General features: G+C 47.3%; 6 protein-coding genes across 6 annotated transcripts; 4 read left to right on the top strand and 2 right to left on the bottom strand.

The window, feature by feature from the left end:
- Window positions 1-295: 295 nt before the first annotated feature.
- LY89DRAFT_690748 (uncharacterized protein) lies at window positions 296-909 on the top strand. The gene is made up of 4 exons (XM_018216158.1): window positions 296-340; window positions 418-522; window positions 570-623; window positions 676-909. The coding sequence occupies exons 2-4, from the start codon at window positions 445-447 to the stop codon at window positions 745-747; spliced, it is 204 nt and encodes a 67-aa protein (XP_018063076.1). The 5' UTR covers window positions 296-340; window positions 418-444; the 3' UTR covers window positions 748-909.
- A 272-nt stretch (window positions 910-1,181) lies between these two features.
- Window positions 1,182-2,029, top strand: LY89DRAFT_764047 (uncharacterized protein; the record flags this gene model as incomplete). Its single annotated transcript, XM_018221620.1, has 2 exons — window positions 1,182-1,935; window positions 1,982-2,029. Exons 1-2 carry the CDS (start codon window positions 1,273-1,275, stop codon window positions 2,027-2,029), a joined length of 711 nt encoding a protein of 236 aa, XP_018063077.1. The 5' UTR covers window positions 1,182-1,272.
- Window positions 2,030-2,124: 95 nt separating this feature from the next.
- LY89DRAFT_325089 (uncharacterized protein) lies at window positions 2,125-5,294 on the bottom strand. The gene is made up of 6 exons (XM_018206737.1): window positions 4,640-5,294; window positions 4,449-4,589; window positions 4,072-4,402; window positions 3,790-4,025; window positions 3,342-3,739; window positions 2,125-3,291 (listed from the first exon to the last, which is right to left on the bottom strand). Exons 1-6 carry the CDS (start codon window positions 5,102-5,104, stop codon window positions 2,340-2,342), a joined length of 2,523 nt encoding a protein of 840 aa, XP_018063078.1. The 5' UTR covers window positions 5,105-5,294; the 3' UTR covers window positions 2,125-2,339.
- A 191-nt stretch (window positions 5,295-5,485) lies between these two features.
- Window positions 5,486-8,416, top strand: LY89DRAFT_701657 (nucleotide-diphospho-sugar transferase; the record flags this gene model as incomplete). The annotated part of the gene is made up of 6 exons (XM_018217213.1): window positions 5,486-5,815; window positions 5,872-5,935; window positions 5,983-6,563; window positions 6,616-6,724; window positions 6,787-7,909; window positions 8,380-8,416. 6 exons carry the CDS (start codon window positions 5,486-5,488, stop codon window positions 8,414-8,416), a joined length of 2,244 nt encoding a protein of 747 aa, XP_018063079.1.
- LY89DRAFT_325056 (P-loop containing nucleoside triphosphate hydrolase protein) lies at window positions 8,292-13,728 on the bottom strand. The gene is made up of 4 exons (XM_018206736.1): window positions 13,148-13,728; window positions 9,215-13,100; window positions 8,409-9,167; window positions 8,292-8,359 (listed from the first exon to the last, which is right to left on the bottom strand). Exons 1-3 carry the CDS (start codon window positions 13,502-13,504, stop codon window positions 8,425-8,427), a joined length of 4,986 nt encoding a protein of 1,661 aa, XP_018063080.1. The 5' UTR covers window positions 13,505-13,728; the 3' UTR covers window positions 8,292-8,359; window positions 8,409-8,424.
- A 1,650-nt stretch (window positions 13,729-15,378) lies between these two features.
- LY89DRAFT_711421 (uncharacterized protein) lies at window positions 15,379-18,375 on the top strand (the record flags this gene model as incomplete). Its single annotated transcript, XM_018217901.1, has 2 exons — window positions 15,379-15,400; window positions 15,692-18,375. 2 exons carry the CDS (start codon window positions 15,379-15,381, stop codon window positions 18,346-18,348), a joined length of 2,679 nt encoding a protein of 892 aa, XP_018063081.1. The 3' UTR covers window positions 18,349-18,375.
- Window positions 18,376-18,384: the final 9 nt, after the last annotated feature.

Below are 18,384 nucleotides of genomic sequence, written 5' to 3' on the forward strand. Positions count from 1 at the left end.
GAACCTGCTCGGATACTTGGCCTTTGGGCTATGAAGAACAATACTGAGCTCGAGGTCGCGGTTGCCATTAATCCGCATGCCATGAGAGATAACTTGCAGCCATGGAATGGGAATATCTCTCTCCTCGGCTTTGAATTCACCGATATTCATGGTACGGACTCCGTCGCACAAGCCAATCGGAATGCCTTGAACATTGCTTGCTGGTGGGTTCTGCATGGCAGTCAGATGATGAACATTGTAAGTCTCGATTTGATTAATATAGCCATGTGCACACTGACATAGTCTTCAGGGTTCCGTATCAAACACTGAGGTTCTTGTGACCAGATCACGAGCGAAGCCAGTAAGCCAGCCCAATTCTTAGCCCTATCTATCTATTGCCCTCTCTTACACCAATTACATACTGACAATGAAATTCAGAAAGGCACGAGGACCTTACTTTTCAAGATGAACAGTTGGGAGTATGACGACCAAGAAGAGAACATCAAGGAGGTGGCTACATTGGCCAAGACCCCACGGGTTCAAGTAAGCAGTATCATGCACAGGAGTAAACGCAAGACTAACATGGATAGCCAAAGTCGCAGATCCCCACCAAGTCAATCTACCAGAAGCCAGTTGTCAATGATGTAAGTTCAAAACTTCGAGATGTACCATATTATATTTACTAATTTCCTCAAGGAGAAAGAAGAGAACAAGGAGAACGCAGGTGCAGCCACATTCGACCTTCCGTTCCATCCACGCGGGCATTGAGAGATCCGACATTATAAAGTAAGAACATGACTAGCACATGGTGAGAGAGTTAGGATCCAGGTGATTGCGAGACAGCGGATAGCAAGGAGGTTATGATGCAATAAGGTAGGCTGCTAGGTGGGGCGTTGGAGGGTTCGTGAAATTGAGTGTCAATCAAGCAAGCCATTATGGTAATTTCTCGTCAAGTTTGTCGCTCCATAGCAATACATTAGACCATAAGTCATCCATTCCGCGCCTGTGCATTGTTGGTTTCTTCTTCGGAGGCACGATATTCGATTCTCTTTGTTATTGATTTGAGGCGACGCTTGTACCTAAACAGCTGGGGCATTAAGGACCTCGTGTCGCAAGAGTTATTAGAGGATGTGTTCTTCGTTAGCTTTTCATGAAAGCTATAATTGAATTAATGCAATAATGAAATGTTCTGCGTCAAGCTACACGCGTTCAGCTTCATCCTCTATTCCTCTGCAGAACGCGCACCCCAACTTGAGCAACATCCACGAAATACATCTACACTAATCATACAGAATGGCGCCCATTGACAAAACTTTGAGAAGGCGCGTCTTTGGGGCGCAATTCAACAAAATGGACATTTCGCCCCGCCTCAAACGGACCTATGCCGATGCCTTCTTCCATCTCAACAAGGTCGAGTTTTCGGAATCGGGAATTTGTACCATCAGGACCAAAATCCGGAAGATAGACTTCGACCAAGCCTATTATTGTGCGCCTTTCATGCTATACGAGATATCACGAAGGATGAAATATCACTGCAACTTCATCGTGGTTCTTGATAGAGGCCAAGCCGACCTTGAGATCTTCGAATTCGACGACCGTGGACACATCATACTTTACAAGCAGATAGAATGCGCGAGGACGTTTGACAATGACCAAGATGCCAGGCGCGAACTCTGCAATATTGCTCTGCATTGGCTCCTTCACGAAGGTCCTTTGGAGCGATCACAAGATAGAGATGGCAAGGGTATACCGCTCGACTACTATGACACCATCGAAGAAGATTCTGGTTCAGAGGATGAACTCAACTCTACACAGTCACTTGCAGCTGATTTCTTGGAGGGGAGTGCAGCTGTGGAGGTGGAGACCATTGGTCCCGCCAATATAGTTGAACTCAAGAAAGGGCAGCTTGGTCTTGAAAAGGATACCGCAAGCAAATTGAAGAGAGCAGAACGAACAGTGAGTATCTTGAACCTAGAGCTTGCCAGATCTAACATAAGTCTAGGAATATTATGACACTATGGATCTTGATGAAGAACGATTCTGCTCATAGACAGCACCATACCCTACACCTTCCGTACCTACTGTTGCGTGGTGGATTTGCCGAAGTATAAAGTATTTTTAGGGAAATTCTTGGATAGTGTGGTTAGGGCAATTTGTTAATAGGTCCTTCTTTTAAGGAGAATTATAGATAAATGACTACACCAAATGGATTAGACAATATGCGCAGCACCCACAAGTGGCAAGCAATTCTTCAAAGGCAGCAAGACTTCTGACAAATTTCTCAGAGTTGAGTCGATTCTAGTATAAAACCGAAACTTCGCCATCAGGTCGTATATAGAGGCTCCTGATTTAAATAGAACCTAAAGACCCTTGTTTGATTTAGCATCTAATAATAGGTCTGTGGTATTGCTAACAAGGCCCTCCTTATGTTCCTTGGGTCCATTATTAAGTGCCTCCAGCTGCTGCTCCTTCAGATCAATCTCTGCTATCTCAGTGAGATTCAAAGGTCTAGGTGGCTTCATTCTATACCAGTAAGTATATGGGTCTACCCCGGGCGCTTCCCAGCCCGTGGAGTTGAACTCAATAGGCTTCGGCATGTTCTTCCTCTGATATGCGTTTTCTGGCGTCTTGTTTGAGAAGCCTTGGTAGGCTGTTATTGCTGACTGGGACAAGCCTTTGATGAAAGTTGTCCAATCTCGTTCGCTGTCGGGAACTTTCTTCCAGGCTGGCGACATCGATGGTTTACCAAGTGTCTTGGCTACTCGGTCGAGCCGATCGTATTGTGCCATGTAGATTTTGCTGTCCCCTAGGTAGTTCAGAGCGTGGCCACAGCGATGGTTCACGAATGAGTGGAGATCACCTCCACGGTTACAGCAGCCGCCATAGCAGTCGCCAATCCAGTTGATGATGGAAGTGTATGGCTTCTTCCTCCTCGATTGGTCAAGAATGTGAACCATGGTGGGTATGGTCATTTCATGGAAACTGTCGAACGCTCCGAAGAAGGCAGAAAGGAAGATATAATCTGGCCACAAGTGTCGTGGAATGTAGTAGATGTCCGACCACCCCGTGCACCATTCCTCGTCGTCGAACTTGAAATCTGTGTCCGCCTTCTTGAGAGCTTGGAGAGCTAAAAGGATTGAGTAGTGCCAATTCTTATCCGCATGCATTCCAGGCCAAGCAAGGAAGCGGCTACGATGCGTCATGCATACAGATGTTGGGCCACCACCTTCACCATTGTCTGACCTGCTTCGAGCTATCCAGATTTTAGAGAAGTCTTCATCCGAAAAGTCCATTGGGTCTATCCACACATCACTGCAAGACAGATTAGCTAACAGCGGGAGACTTCAGATGTAGATACTCACAAGTGGTAGTATATTATACCCTTGATTTTCGCATCTGGAGAGTCTGGAGGTTGGTCAAGAATATGCTGCATAGTGCGAGCCATCGGAATATACATAACCAGCTGATTTTCCCAATTATCGTGAGTTGTGTTGACAAAGTCTGGACCGCCCTCTGTGATATTTGGCATACTGTAGTGTACGCTGTGGAAGAAAGGTTTGTACTTGTCTAACAATTCTAGGCGTTCCAAACGCCAACTATTGAATCGGATATAAGCAACAGTAGAATTGAAAGGGGAGTGGATCATGCTATGATCTTCGGCTCTGTTGTCGTTGAGATTGGAAAAGTCCGCCACTTCCATAAAAGAGATGATCAGTACTGTAATCATCGAAGCGAGCGCTAAGACAGCAACACGCCAAAGCTGGGGTGTCTTGTTAGCCGCTGCTCAATACATATTTGGAGAACACCTACTGGTTGTGGAGAAGAAGAGAAGAGAGTGCGCTTCTCGGGCAATCCGTCTTTCGCATCGTCCAGATGTGGATCTTTGGGTGGAGGCGAATCCATATACAGCCAAGACGAGATGAAAACTATGAGACCACCAGGAATGGTGAGAGGCGACATAGCAGTACCGAAGAGGATGGGAGACAGGTATAACAAGATACCCGTGGCCACCGCAGATGCCAAGCACTTTACCACAGCATTTGCATCTGCCGGAGTCAGTTAAACTGTCAAAGCGAAATGGAGTATGCTGACATTTGTAGACTGCTGTTATTGCAATGCCCATGAAGACGTTACTGATGATGACGAGGAACGAAGACCAATTGGTATACCCCTTGAAGAAACTCGGCTCGGCAGGCTTGATGAATCGAATGACAACATGGATTATAATATTGATGATACATCCAGCGGCATACAGAACAGCATTCTGTGCATGCAAAGAAGCTTTTTCACTCTTAAGAAGTGCTTGGTTGTAGACCCCAGCCACCGCGCTGATGAAAACCTGTGTCATTAGAACGACATACGTGAACAATGGGTATGAAATCCCGGTGTCGGGTCGATATTGTGTCGTCATCAACCCGCAAAGCTGTGTAAAGTTAGCAGCAGGTACATAATCTCTCACTTGTGCTTGCCTGGATTATGATAGCTAGCCACTGTATCTTTGATATCTTTGTACCTAAAGTAGCGACCATGACCACGGCAGTGATGAAAATCACGCCAGCTCGAGTTATGGCAATGGTTCCTGGATCAGCAAGCTTGTATGCCACGAATATCTGAATAGTTACCTGGTCAGCATCGTCCACTGCTCAGGATAGGATCTTACCGTATTGTTGATGAGTGCATAGAGCAAGGCTAGTTTCGCAAAGCCAAATCGATTCTCCATAGAAACTTCATTCATCTTCAGCATGAATAATTTATACACAGAACTTCCTTGGTATTGCTCAAAGGAAGGCGCCGTAGCCTCTGCACGCTTTTCATCCTCGATATCACGAAACTCAGTCGACTCGACTGACAACTCCTCAGATGACGCGGACCTCGGAGAAGAGGGAAGTAGAGAGTGTCCACGCCGAATGCTTGAGATTTTCATCAGACATTCTCTGAGGATGAATGATATCGACAATAGACACTTGAAGAACTCTGATATCGTGACAGACCCCGAAACGGAGAAGGCATACTGGCCGTTGGTCTGAGATGACTTCAAGATGATTCCGATACCAACTTGGATGACAATCAATCCAAGGGCGGATAGGTATGCAGCACTGTGAGCACCGATGACTGGAAAGAACATGATATCGTCGAGTATAGACAGGACCAGCGAATGCTAGAAACAATCATCTGTGTTCGCAGTTGTCGAGATCGTATGTATCAGAAGATTAGATCGAGATTTCCCCCATGTAAATATCTCAATATGAATGTGTTGAAGAGTTTCCGATGATGGACTTCTGGCTGTGGCGTGTCCATACTCGCCAAGACAGGGGTGCAACTCCTTACATGCGCCACGATCAGTGACGCGAATCACATTCTCGAACACCGAATGTTGTCAATGGAGAATGTGAGAAATAATGCTGCCAAAGCATAGTAAAGGCCTCGAGATCTGTCTATTCACGCCGACTAGAAACGATCTTCACATAATTTCAACCACTCCACTCTGCGGACCCAGAAATCCAAAATGCATATCAGAAAGTATAGCAAGAACGAGCACAGCCAGGTGGCCTCCGGAGATGCTCTAAATATCATCATTCCAATTGGAGGTATTGGCAGCCGCTTCTCAAAGGAGGGGTATCGATATCCCAAGCCCCTCATCAATATTGTGGGAAGACCAATGATCTTGCGACTGATAGACAACTTGTCTTTGATACCGGGAGATACTCTGTGGATGGCCGCGAATGAAGAAATCGACGATGAATTCAGGCTCGGTCAGCTAGTGATGAAGACGTTTCCGAAACTGGACTTTAAGTTTTTGAGATTGAAGCATCAGACGAGAGGTGCTTCCGAGACAGTATGATCTTCATGATCTCCTCTGCACTCTCTTGACAGGCCAGCTGACTATTACAGCTATATGTCATTACCCAGAGCATGACAGAACAGCATCTGACAAGAAGGACGATCTCGCTTGACTGTAAGTTGTAGGATGAAAACCAAAATGAAGCTGGCTGATCCTTCTAGGCGATACAATCTACTGGGCAGACATTCTGACACAAGTTCGAAATCTGCCTCTCCGGCATGGAGCCGTCTTCTACTTCTCAGACGAAGGACTCAAGCCCATCTTCTCATACATCAAGACAGATGCAAAGCAAAATGGACTAATAGTGGACATCCAAGAGAAGAAGGCAATCTCCAACAAAGCCAATACCGGGGCATATGTCTTCGTATCAGGAGAGAAGCTCCAAGAATGGGCAGCGAAGAGTATTGACGCCAATGCAAAGAAGTTGAACGTGGCAGAATACTACACTTCGCAATTGATTGGCATGATGATCTTCGAGGGCAAACTGCCATTCCTCGGTCTTCCGATCGGGATGAAGGATTTCAGCTGTGTAGGTACGCCAGAGCAGTTGCAAGATTTGCTCTTGCAGTTGAGGATAGAAGGTAAAGAGAATCAGGTCCAGAAACGCCGCTTTTGTTTTGATCTCGATATGACTTTGGTTGGTGTCCCAGCTGTTGCAGGAGATTACACGACATGTCCGCCCATCTGGAAGAACATCAAGTTGGTTCAACAACTTCACAAAGCTGGTCACTATATTATCATTGTAAGCATTTGCACCACGCTCAGTCAAAGGGCTGTGTACTGACCAAGATTAGCAAACAGCGAGGAGGATGAGAACACACAGCGGCAATGTCGGAGCAATTCTCAAGGACGTCGGCATGCTGACCTTTGATCAGTTAGCAAAGTATCAAATCCCATACGATGGTAAGTATTACTGGGGTTTCCAGCTCGTCCGGTGCATATATGCTAACAGATTCTGCGTCCAGACCTACATTTCGGCAAACCCTGGGCAGACGTCTACATTGACGACCTCGCTGTCAATGCCAACCTGGACACGGAGCGAGAAATAGGCTGGCTCCTCGACTCCACCGACAGTATCCTCCCCTCTACCGCTGCTTCGCCCACCAAACCACGCTCCGTGCTCGCCGCCCGCGATTTCAACACCGTCCAATTCGTCGGCTCCAAGGTCCTCAAATCCTCCAAAAGCGAAGCTATCCTCGGAGAGCTCTATTTCTACTCCCACATGCCGAGCAGGCTGGCTTCCATCTTCCCGACAATCTTCGCTGTCGATTATTTGGAGGAGACGAAAACGTATACGTTGGAGATGGAGTACAGGCTCGGGTTGACGTTTAGTCATATGCTGGTTGGACGATCGATTACCAAGGGGAGACTATTGACTATGTTGGCTGGGTTGCACAAGATTCATACCACGATCCCTTCTCTTGAACAACAGCAGATAGAGATCTCACCTGCATTGGCTGAGAAATTTGAGGAGCACAGCATCGAAGTGACAGGTGCACCGAATCTGTACGCCAATTACGGCACGAAACTCCGCTCTCGATATTTCGCCAACAAGGAAAGATACGATACCCTGGGACCTGATGCAGCGAAGTATTTCGAACGCCTGAACGAGTTCCTCGATACATATGAAGCGGAAGAAAAAGGGGTGCGTACCCAGATCATTCATGGAGATCCGGTGTTTTCGAACGTGATTCTGTCGCCTGATGAGAGTACGGCGAGCTTTATCGATGTCAGGTGCCAGCTCTCTTCCACGCTCACGACGGAAGGGGATCTGCACTATGATTTGGCGAAAGTGCTGCAATCTTTGATGGGATATGATCATATTCTGTTCTTGTCATTGGACGCTTTGCCGTCTTCCTCGTCACCGCTGCTCGAAGAAGCGGACGAGAAGATATTAGAGAACCTGAGAGGGATATTCTGGGAATGGGTGGAGGGAAAGTACGGATTGGGAGTCCATAGAAAGACCTTGTTGAGGATCACAGCTAGTCTGGTGTTTAGTTTGATCCCGCTGCATAAGGAAGAGCTTGGAGGTGTGTTCTTGAGGTTGTGTGGGAAGACTTTGGAATTGGCTAGTGGTAGTGGGGCCGGGTATCAGGGGATGCAATCGGGAATGGGACTGAGTGCGGGTGGGATGAGGAGAGTGAACGAGAGAGTGCTGAGTGGGGAGATAGGCAGAAGTGTTAGTGGAAGTGGAAAGTACTTGGCCGAAGGAGTTTCGCTGCTAAACAGGGCGGTTGTTCGTCCTGAAGGAGGTCTGAAAGATGTAGATGGCAACAAGAGGAGGAGCTCGAATATTGACATTGCGGAGAAAGGCAAGGGCAAAGAAGTGGAGATAGCTGGTCCGATCGTTGTAGCGTCTGATATGATGTTTAGCACTATTGTCTGAAGAGTCAATGGTTTTGTACTTATCTTAGCAGAACTAGCTTCTTGTTCGCCACTGCTTTTTGTGTGGTCACGCGAATGTCTGGTAATCGTTTGAACAGATAATTTAATACATTGTCATAAACCAACATTCCAATACAGTGAATGCACGAACTTCTGTTTGAAATTAGTAAAAGGACTTCTCATACCTCGATGGGACACTCACTTCTATAAACACGCGTTTAAGACGAGCCCACCATACTCTCTAATTCAGTCTTCTCTCCACTTTGTGCAACCATGTCTTTGAAAACGCCATCCTCTTTTTCTAACAGTTCTTTTGGGGTTCCATACTCAGCAGCAACACCATCTTTCATAACCAAAATTCGATCAAAATCCATGACAGTACTCAATCGATGTGCAATGACCAATAATGTTGTGTTGGCGAATTCTTCTCGAATGCTTCTTTGGATGAGAGTGTCTGTCTTCTTGTCTACAGCTGAAGTAGCTTCATCCAGTAAGAGCAGCTTGGGACGAGAAAGAATGGCTCGTGCCAGACATAAAAGCTGTTTTTGACCTTGCGATAAGTTGGCCCCCGACGAAGAGATAGGTGAAGTCAGCGACAGGAAAATGTTGGTGTTCTCCTTATTGGCAGGTTCAGCAGCCGTGACCGAAGTAGCACTGCTTCCGACAGCTGTTGCGGACGATTCTGTACTCAGGTCGTGTTCAGGGACGGGAGTGTTGTCGGTAGACGGGATGAGATGGACCCGCTGAAGTGCTTCACGGACTTGGAAATCGGAGAATTGGTCGAACGGGTCTAAATTGGATCTTATCGTGCCTGAGAAGAGAACAGGATCTTGAGGGATAATCGCGAGACGTGTACGGAGGTCATGAAGCTTGATTTTCGAGATATCAATTCCATCAATGACGATACTACCCCTACGTGCCTCAAGAAAGCGGAACAGAGCCAAGGACAAAGTTGATTTACCTTAAAAATGTAAGTACCATACCAACGAAGATGAATTATAGACTTACCAGCACCGGTTCTTCCCACGATACCAACTCTTTGATTCATCTCAACATGGACGTTCAGGCCCTTCAAAATCGCCGGCAAACCTTCCGCATACCCAATTTCGAGGTCTGTAATCTCTAATTCGCCTTTTTCGGGCCAAGAAGCTCGAACATCAGCTCCACCCTCAGGTTCAATGGCAAGACCAGAGTATTCGAAGACACGTTCCGCAGCATTCATATCAAGCTCTGTTGCAGCAAGAAGTCTGAGTGTCATATTAACTGTTCGGCGGTAGGACAATGCGAAAGCAAGGGCAAACCCTCCTAACGATGCATCAATGCCTTTGGTGGCGACAATAAAAGCCGCAACGACAGTGGAGAACAAAGATCCAACCATAGACATGCGGAAGCCGACCCAGTTGTTGAACAGCCAATTGTGCCATGTTGCAGTAGTAAATGCATCGATCAAGTTATGCATACGGGTTTCGAAGACTTGAGAGCTACCGAAAGCGCGAATAGTGCTCAATCCTTGAAGCGAGGCAGTGAAGTGCGAAATCATGGGCGATTTCTGAATCGATTCTAATCGCTTGATGGAGCGTGCGCCACGGATGTAGCGGAGAGCGATACGGCCACAAAAGAAGAGGAGAAGAAGAGCAAAGATGATGATATATGGCGAGACCAGGAGCGCAGAGACCATGATTCCGACAATAGAGAGCATTGAAGCCGCGACTTGTGCAAAGTTGGATGATAGTTGCGAGTCCATAGATGCGAAGTCCGCTGTGAAACGATTCAAAATGCGTCCAGTAGGAACAGTGTCAAGCCATCTCAGAGGTGTTCGAAGAACTCTGTAAGTCATATCCTGAAAGACCTTCCGTGAAGCTCGAAGAGACCCACGATAAACGACATAGAAACGGCCAATATCAATCACTGTCGATACCATGGAGATTACGACATATCCGACGAGATAAAATGTCAAGCTACGGTTGTTGACTTCAATCGGGAGTGCTGTCACCGACATCTGGGAGCTTTGAGCATGCGAACTTGGAGAGAAAGACGTCGAAATCGCAGGGGAGACTGGATAGCCGATCGAAGCGTCGCTAGATTGAAAACTGGAGAACAATTTAGAGACAAGCGGAGTGGAGAACATCTCAGAGAATCCCGAATCGGATTGGGAGTATTGAGCTGTGTCGCTGAGAGTAGAAGAGGCGTTGACGCCACCAAATTGTGTTTGCAGAGCGTAGGAGACAACACCATGTAGCATCTCATTCTTATGCTCGTAGCTCGAAGTCCAAATCTTGATCCAGTAGGAACGACTCAGATTTAGAGCTTGAGCAATGATGTAGAAAATCAGGACAAACCCCCAGAAAGGGTAGCCTCCTGTAGCTTTGAGATAGGTCATGTAGACACTTCGCTTGACACTACCAGTTTCGCGTGCTTCATCTTCAATGAGCTTCTTCGGAGGCTTTCTATCGGCCTTGGGCGTCGTGCCATTCGTATCGCCATCGGCTTTTACTTCATCGGCATTTGCCTCTTGCTCTTTCGGGCTAGCTTCTTCGTCCTCAGCTTGGACAATATTCTTGAAAGCAGAAGTCTCTCGGAGATCTTTGACCAGACCAGCATGCTCGAGAACTCCCTTTGCAGACAGGCACACCGCATACTTTGCACGTGGAAGACACAAAGAAGCGTGATGGGTGACGAGTACACGCGTTCTTCCGTCAGCCAGCTCTCCCATCAAAGCGTTATCGTAGAGATATTTACCAACATGGGCATCGAGAGCCGAGAAAACGTCATCAAGGATGAGTATACCAGATCGAGAGTACAGCGCTCGTGCAAGAGTAAGACGCCACTTCTGTCCTCCACTAAGACTGATCCCTTGAGCACCAACCTCAGTCAGATCGCCGTCGTCGAAAAGCTTAAGATCATCTGCTAGAGCACATGCTTTGAGAACCTTTTCATACCGAGTCTCATCATGAGGGAGCCCGAACAAAATGTTATCTTTGATGGATGCATTTTCAATCCAAGGAGTTTGGGCAACGAATGCAATAGCTGACGGGATGATCCAATCAGCTGCAGTTGCTTTGCTGTCGAAACGTTCGCTAACAGGTGGAGCTCGGGGAACCGTAATATTTCCTGATAAGACATCCACTTCTCCTAGAATAGCTGCCAGCAGCAACGATTTGCCTGCTCCGGTGGGACCTAGAATGACACTTAGGGCATTGTTGGGAAATTGTAAAGTCAGATCACGAAGAACAAATTTGTTCTCTCGTGCTTGGCGTGCTTCCTCATCTTCTTCTGGGTCCGGTTCCTGATCGTTAGACATTGATGGAAAGCTGACCGAGACGTTGTCAAATTTGATAGAGTCACCAGGATAGGTGTTTTCGGGCTTCTCATCGGATTGTAAAAATTTGTCGATGCGGTCGCATGATACCTTTGCATTGATGCCCATCATCATGAGAAATGGAACCATCCCCAGAATGCCTTCAAGTTGCATGAAGACTCCCAAGGCCGTGAAAGCAACCGATGGTAGGAGATCACCATGGATGTACGAGTAGGTAGCCAGTGCCAGAACAGTCAAGAATACGGGTGCGATATCGGATCCAAGCATCATATTCAGGTTGTTGAGTTTGGATTGCCACAACAAAATGAGTTCCTCCGCTCGTACGTCGTTAATCTTTTCGGTCCATTCAGCTTCGTTCGCAGAGAACTTGATTTGTCGAATGCCTTGAAGTGCTTCTGAGATGACCTTGGTCTTCTTATCTCGTGCTTTCATTAGTTCTTTCTGCACGGTACCATATCGACCCGCTAGGTACTTGTTGACTGGGAAGAACAAGATAATGACGAACATGCCAGCCAGTAAACTCTCCCAGCCCACAAGGAGCCAGAGAAAGACGATAGAGACGGCAAATTTCGATGCGAACATAATGTAGAATTGATTCACGGCTCCGAAAACTCCAACTTGGTTGGTATCGACAGCAAACATGTTGATTATGTCTTGTTGACTCTGTGTTTTCTTGCCTTTCTTCGCTGCATCTTTTTTGGAGGGGTCAGGCTTTCCATGTCCATGGCCGTGTCCGTGAGGGTTGCCATTGGCTCCATTCGGGTTTTTGTCTTTCTCGTCTTTCTCATCTTTTTCAGCGGATGGAGGTTCTTTACAGTCCTTCAGCTTCATCATCTTCTCAAATATTAGAGTCGTGAGAGTTGATCGAATGGGTACCCCAAGTTCAGACCACATTTGCCAGGTTATTCGGTAATCAACCAGGGTTTCCAAGGCCGTAGCTAACAAGAGGGATCCAACACATAGCCATGCCCTGGGATCGATGAATCCAAATCCTTCTCGCACTTCTAGGTACCGAAGCAATTGCAACATCGCCAGTTGTGGAGCAGCATCGACCACAGAGGAAAGTATGACCATGAACCATTGGTAGACTAGAGCCCCACGATAAGCCCAGAAAATCTGAAGCCATAGAGAGGTGGTGGGCTTCAAGATGATCTCTCGGAACGATTTCTTCACGTCTTTAGCCCTCACATGAGCATCCATAGCCGGCAAATCCTCGGGCTCAATGAGCTTCGTCGCAGCAAGATCCAGGATATCAGAACTCCAATTGTAGGTATATTTGGTCCATATGGAAGTCTGAAGTTGCCTTTCAACGACTTTCCCATTCTCGGCAAAGACATCTGGACGTCGTTTGATGAACAAAAACGTGGTACCAGCGGTCAGAGTACCGAAAATTTGAAGTCCAAGGGTGACGTAGAAGGCAATGTTCTGAGGGAAGTCGGGTTGCTGAGAGAGGATCATAATTGTAGCAAGAATGCCGGTCAGGAAGAGGGAGACTGAGCTGCGCACGCCTCTGTGGAATCTCGTGACAAATCGGGTTTCTCGGAAGACATCCAAAACTTGCAGAAGTACCAAAACCTGTGTCTTGTGAGTAGGAAATCGAGGTGAAAGACGCTGTTACGTACCCAGGACCAGAACAATAGCCATACAATGGTAACATATTTGATGTTCATAGACTCAATAGTCGCTACCACTGAGAGTGCAAAGGAAGAAGCAAGTCCCAAACCAGTCCCGACAAAGATCACAATGAAGGAACGTTTGGTTGAATACTCCTTCATTGACTCCTCGGTCGCCTTCCCATCCTCATCTTGATAGATTTCATCATCCTTGACGGGTTTCGCGCTTCGAATACTCTTGGCAAATCGCCATATCACGGGAACCGTAAAGATCGCGATGAGAGTCGGGATGATATATGAGACAATCTCGAGCGAGGCGTCCATCGAAGTAGAGGGCAGTGGTGATGCAGCTAAGCTACGAAGCATCAAAAGCTTCAATGTCGGACGAGAGGGTAGATATCTCGGAAGACCAGGCAACAAGCACGACGTCGACGTGAGCTGCCTAATCCATAATCTTATCTTCTCGAAGTGTCGCAGGTTTTGCTCTTGTGAAACCGTATATTGTAGCGAACTCGGAGGGTGGACAACAAGGTGTGAAGCAGGCAGCAGTGGTCTGCCGATATGATACTCGGATTGAGGCACGAATGCTGAAAGTGTATTGGATCTTTTTTTCTCGAGAATCGAAGAGAGGTTGGTTCATTCGGGAGTTTGCAGGTTGTCGCTAGATTTGGTCAAGCTTGAAAAGGGCGGTGAGCGAAACCTTTATCTGTTCTGCGGCACAGCAACACTTCTACTCTCAATCTCGCAACAACAAGGATATATCTATCACTTGCAGTCGCTCCTGCCTGTGATGCTGTGTGGAAGTGGTGTTCTATTATGCTCGATATTTATGCCTAATCGAATCTCGGACTTTCAAGACAACTCTGCTGCTCTTAGCGCCTAACTCGACTCCCGACTTTTCACCCCGTCGGAGTTCAAAGTCGAAAAGTACTCTTACCCGCAAGCTTTTTTTTCTTTGCACCTCTTTGTTTACGCTCCTTTCCAGCAATAGCAAGGCGTCCATAGTATCTATCAACCCTTCTAACAAGGTTCATCGTTGGCCAGTCTCGATCATCTCATGACTCGACGAACTCAGAAAGTGTTGCTCGGTCCTAGTGGTCCTAGCGGATTCCAATGTTGGGGAAAGGCCGGGAGCCTTCAATGCAAAGAGTTCTCGGACGACTTTTCCAGACGGCTTTGAGTCAACCGCATGCTCTCTTTCATCCGATTTGGAAATAAGTCGAGTTCATATTGCGCGTCAGATAATTCTGAACATCTGCTCTGCGTTTGTAACGGCTCCTATATGGCTCCTTTTGCTCTCACCGTCAAGCTTTCCCTGTCCCAAACTGCGTTCCAGAAGCTCTAGGTATGATGATCACCACGTGATGAAGTCTCATCTTCAGGATCTACTTCCTCATTGAGAACTGTGCCATTCGCTCAGGGAACGCAATGGTCAATGAATAGTCGAGAGAGCATATCAAGCTAGAACTATCATCACTGTGCTGAAACGATCGACCTTGTTCAGTCACGTGCATGCATTAATTGTGGCAAGATCCGCTGATATGGACCGCATGTTTCTTAGGCACCTAGGTAGCAATGTCAAGATACATAGCGTTAATCATTGAGGCTGTTCTATTGTGTAGGGTTTCAGGGCTCGCTTTGAAACTCTTGACTCGAGGAATTTTGATGTAGATCGTACAAAATCCAGGAGGCTTGCAAGCACAATCGTGTCGGATCGAATCGATAATTTGGCTATTGGGGACTCATTCGTATTCGTAGTAGGAAGTGGTTCAGTCTCTTAAATGGCATCTGTTACAGTCCTAAGCAAGCGCTATGGCGAAATCGCGAAAGCTGTGCCTGGGTTAATACAGATGTGGGGTAGATTTGGCGATGCACATTTCACAACATTCTTCATTTCGAGAGACTTCATGATTGATTCAACCTGGTTTTCATTTAGTTAGAGCAGCGGCTATACAATCGTCGTGACTCAATTGAGTGAAACATTTGAAGTTCGTTGAGAAGTCGACATTGGTTCAACAGCGGGGCTACCGCATGCAATGAAGATGCATTGGAAGCGCTGTGATAAGTTGTACTTTACGTGCTTATGAACGTTCTCTATACAGTTCTTCATCTTTCCCCTCGCAATTATTTCAAACTTGACAAACAACCTTATTGCCATATATGCGCACCAATCGGGTTTTGTCACCTCCCTTGAGTACCACTCGCTTAGGCACCCCGCACCCGCGTCTTGATGTCACTAAATGCCGATACTCAAGATTTCATGTAACCTGCCATCTTGAGTAAGAGAAGCTATGCTGATCATGTTGAGCTTTTTTTTGTAGAATTTATATATCAAAACATAAAAGTCAGTGGTTCAATGCACCAAAGTATTGACGATACGTGAGCTTTGGAATTGATCGTGTATAACCCGGGCTCTCGGCTAATGAGTTACATCCCTTAATATTGCTGCTTGTTTTGACCTCGCATTTCGTTTTCATTCCATCTCATGTAACAACATGAATATTACCAAGTTTATCCTGCTGTTGTGCTTCGTCTGGGCACAAACCATTACAGCTGACGACGATCTGGGACTTTCCAGCGAATACCTATCCTTCAGCACTCCGAACTTCAACGTCAAACTCGTCACTGCATCCCAGACCCTCGCCTCACTCTCCCCAAAAATAAATACTTCTTTCGATTTCTCTCCCTTCGATCTCCTCTCGAAGCGCTCCGCGAACGGGAATTATCACATCGGAGACATCGTCGTTCGATACCGCTCAACCGGCCAATCATGGACCAACATCAATACAGCAACTAAGCGTTCCCCCGTCATTTCTTTCAAAGAGAATGATAATGCCACACTCGCAATTTCAAACCTTTCCCCTACCCTCCCATCCAACATTCCGCTCAACATAACCCGAGCATGGGGCACCACCTCCTCAGGAGACCTAAGTCTCACTTTCCACCTCCACAACACAGCTTCTCATTCCCTCGAGATAGGCGGACTGGGCTTTCCAATCGAATTCAACAGTATATTCACCACTCGAACGGCCGCAGAGACAGAAGCCAAATGCTCGCTAACAGATCCCAACATTGGTCTCTCGGGTGGATATCTGCGCGTCACACCTTTAGCTGGGGCAGGAGCTTCGTTGGTCGTCACGCCTATTGATGCGAATACGACTTTTGAAGGGTGGAGATTCTTAACGGAGGATACGAACACGGCGTTGGGGTATCAAAGTCAGACTTTTGAGGGGTTTTATTCGTGGGAGGTGAAGACTCTGGGTTATGTTGAGCAGGAATGGAACGCTACGACACCTTGGAACGAGGGTACTTCTAAAGTTCTTGCTGCTGGAGAGGAAGTTCTTTATGGTTTGAGATTCTCTGTTGCTGAGAATATCAGGGAAATTGAAGATGCGGTCAAGGAGACTGGGAATCCGTTGGCGATCGGTGTCCCAGGATACATCATCCCGTCGGACATGACAGCCAAACTGTATCTCCAATACAACTCCTCCGTCTCAACAATTTCAACCTCTCCTCCCAACGCCATCAATTTCACGCTCCTCGCCCCTGGAATTTACACCCTCACGTCCTCCTCCTCAACCTTCGGCCGCGTCCGCGTTCTGGTGACTTACACCAACAACGTAACACACTCCATCTCCTACTACCTAACCGCTCCTCTCCCCCTCACAATCTCGCAACTCGGCAACTTCCTCGCAACAAAGCAACACTTCACCAACGCGTCTGATCCCTTCCACCGCGGCCCTTCAATAATAACCTACGACCGCTCTGTCAACGCCCCCGTCCTGCAAGACCAACGCGTCTGGATCGCCGGCCTCAGCGACGAAGGAGGCGCCGGTTCCTGGCTCGCTGCCGCAATGAAGATCTCGGCTCAGCCTTCCGCAGCCGAGGTTTCCATCCTCGAAGACTTCGTGCATCTCACCGTTCTGGGGACCTTGCAACCGCCGAACTCTTCCGCGGTACGGAAAAGTGTCTTTTGGTACCAACCAAATGCAACGTCCTACTCCTACTCGAAAGCCATTGATTGGAGTACTTGGGAGAGTTGGGACATAGCAGATGCGTATGCGACGGATAGGACGTATGATTATGTGCACGTGTCGGCTTTGTACTGGGCTTTGTATCGCGTTGCGCGTTATTATCCGGAGTTAACGACAAGAGCGAGCTGGGAGTGGTATCTTTCGCAATCGTACAATACTGTTGTGTATGCTCTCAATCCTTCAAATACCGGATACACCTCTGTGGGGCTGATGGGTGAAACGGTCTGGGGTTCCTTACTCTCTGATTTGAAGAACGAGAACTTAACCTCTCAGGCAAATATTTTGAATGGCCTTATGAAGAATCGAGCGCTGGTGTGGGCAAGCGAAGAAGTGCCTTATGGAAGCGAAATGGCATGGGATTCCACAGGTCAAGAAGGCATCTATTACTGGTCCAATTACTTCAACCTCACATCCACAGCCAACAAGACCATTAATTCGGTCCTAGGCTACATGCCGACGGTATCCCACTGGGGCTGGAACGGCAATGCGAGACGGTATTGGGATTTTCTCTACGCGGGGAAGTTGGAGAGGATTGAGAGACAAATTCATCACTACGGATCGGGACTGAATGCCTTACCTCTTCTGCGACATTTCCAGGAAAATCCAGAGGATATATATAGCTTGAGAGTGGGGTATGGAGGCAACATGGGGCCGATGACGAATATTGATCAAGAAGGGTTCGCGAGTGCGGCGTTTCACTCTTGGCCTGATACGCTGGCTTGGGATGCTTATAGTGGAGATTATGGACCGAACTTCCTTGGGCATGTTCTAGGTGCTGGGACGTATGTTTATGAGGATCCGTCACTAGGTCTTGTTGCGTTTGGTGGCGAGGTTGAGAGCTATGAAAATGGTATGGTTGTGGTGCTGCCCAAAGATGCCGTGAGGAGGATGGTGTATCTTGCAGTGTTTGGAACGCAGGTCAGTGTTGATGCTGGGAATATTGAGATGGTGACGTACTCGGAGAAGACTGGAAGTGTGGAAGTGCAAATGGCGCCGAGTATCGCAAGTATACCCAGCATGGAAGCTGCCAAGAGTACAATCTTGAGAGTTGAGAAGATGGCTCAGGTTGGATCGATTGGTAATGCTGCAGTTGTTACTCCTGGGTTGGGTACGGCCAGAGGAGGGTGGATGGTTGACTTGAGCAATAGCACGGTCTCTGTTGAGCTGAGGTTTTAGTTGTGGGATCTACACACATTGCCTAGGTAAACTACT

Source organism: Mollisia scopiformis, assembly GCF_001500285.1.
Source record: "Mollisia scopiformis unplaced genomic scaffold LY89scaffold_31, whole genome shotgun sequence".
Taxonomy (NCBI): Eukaryota; Fungi; Ascomycota; class Leotiomycetes; order Helotiales; family Mollisiaceae; genus Mollisia; species Mollisia scopiformis.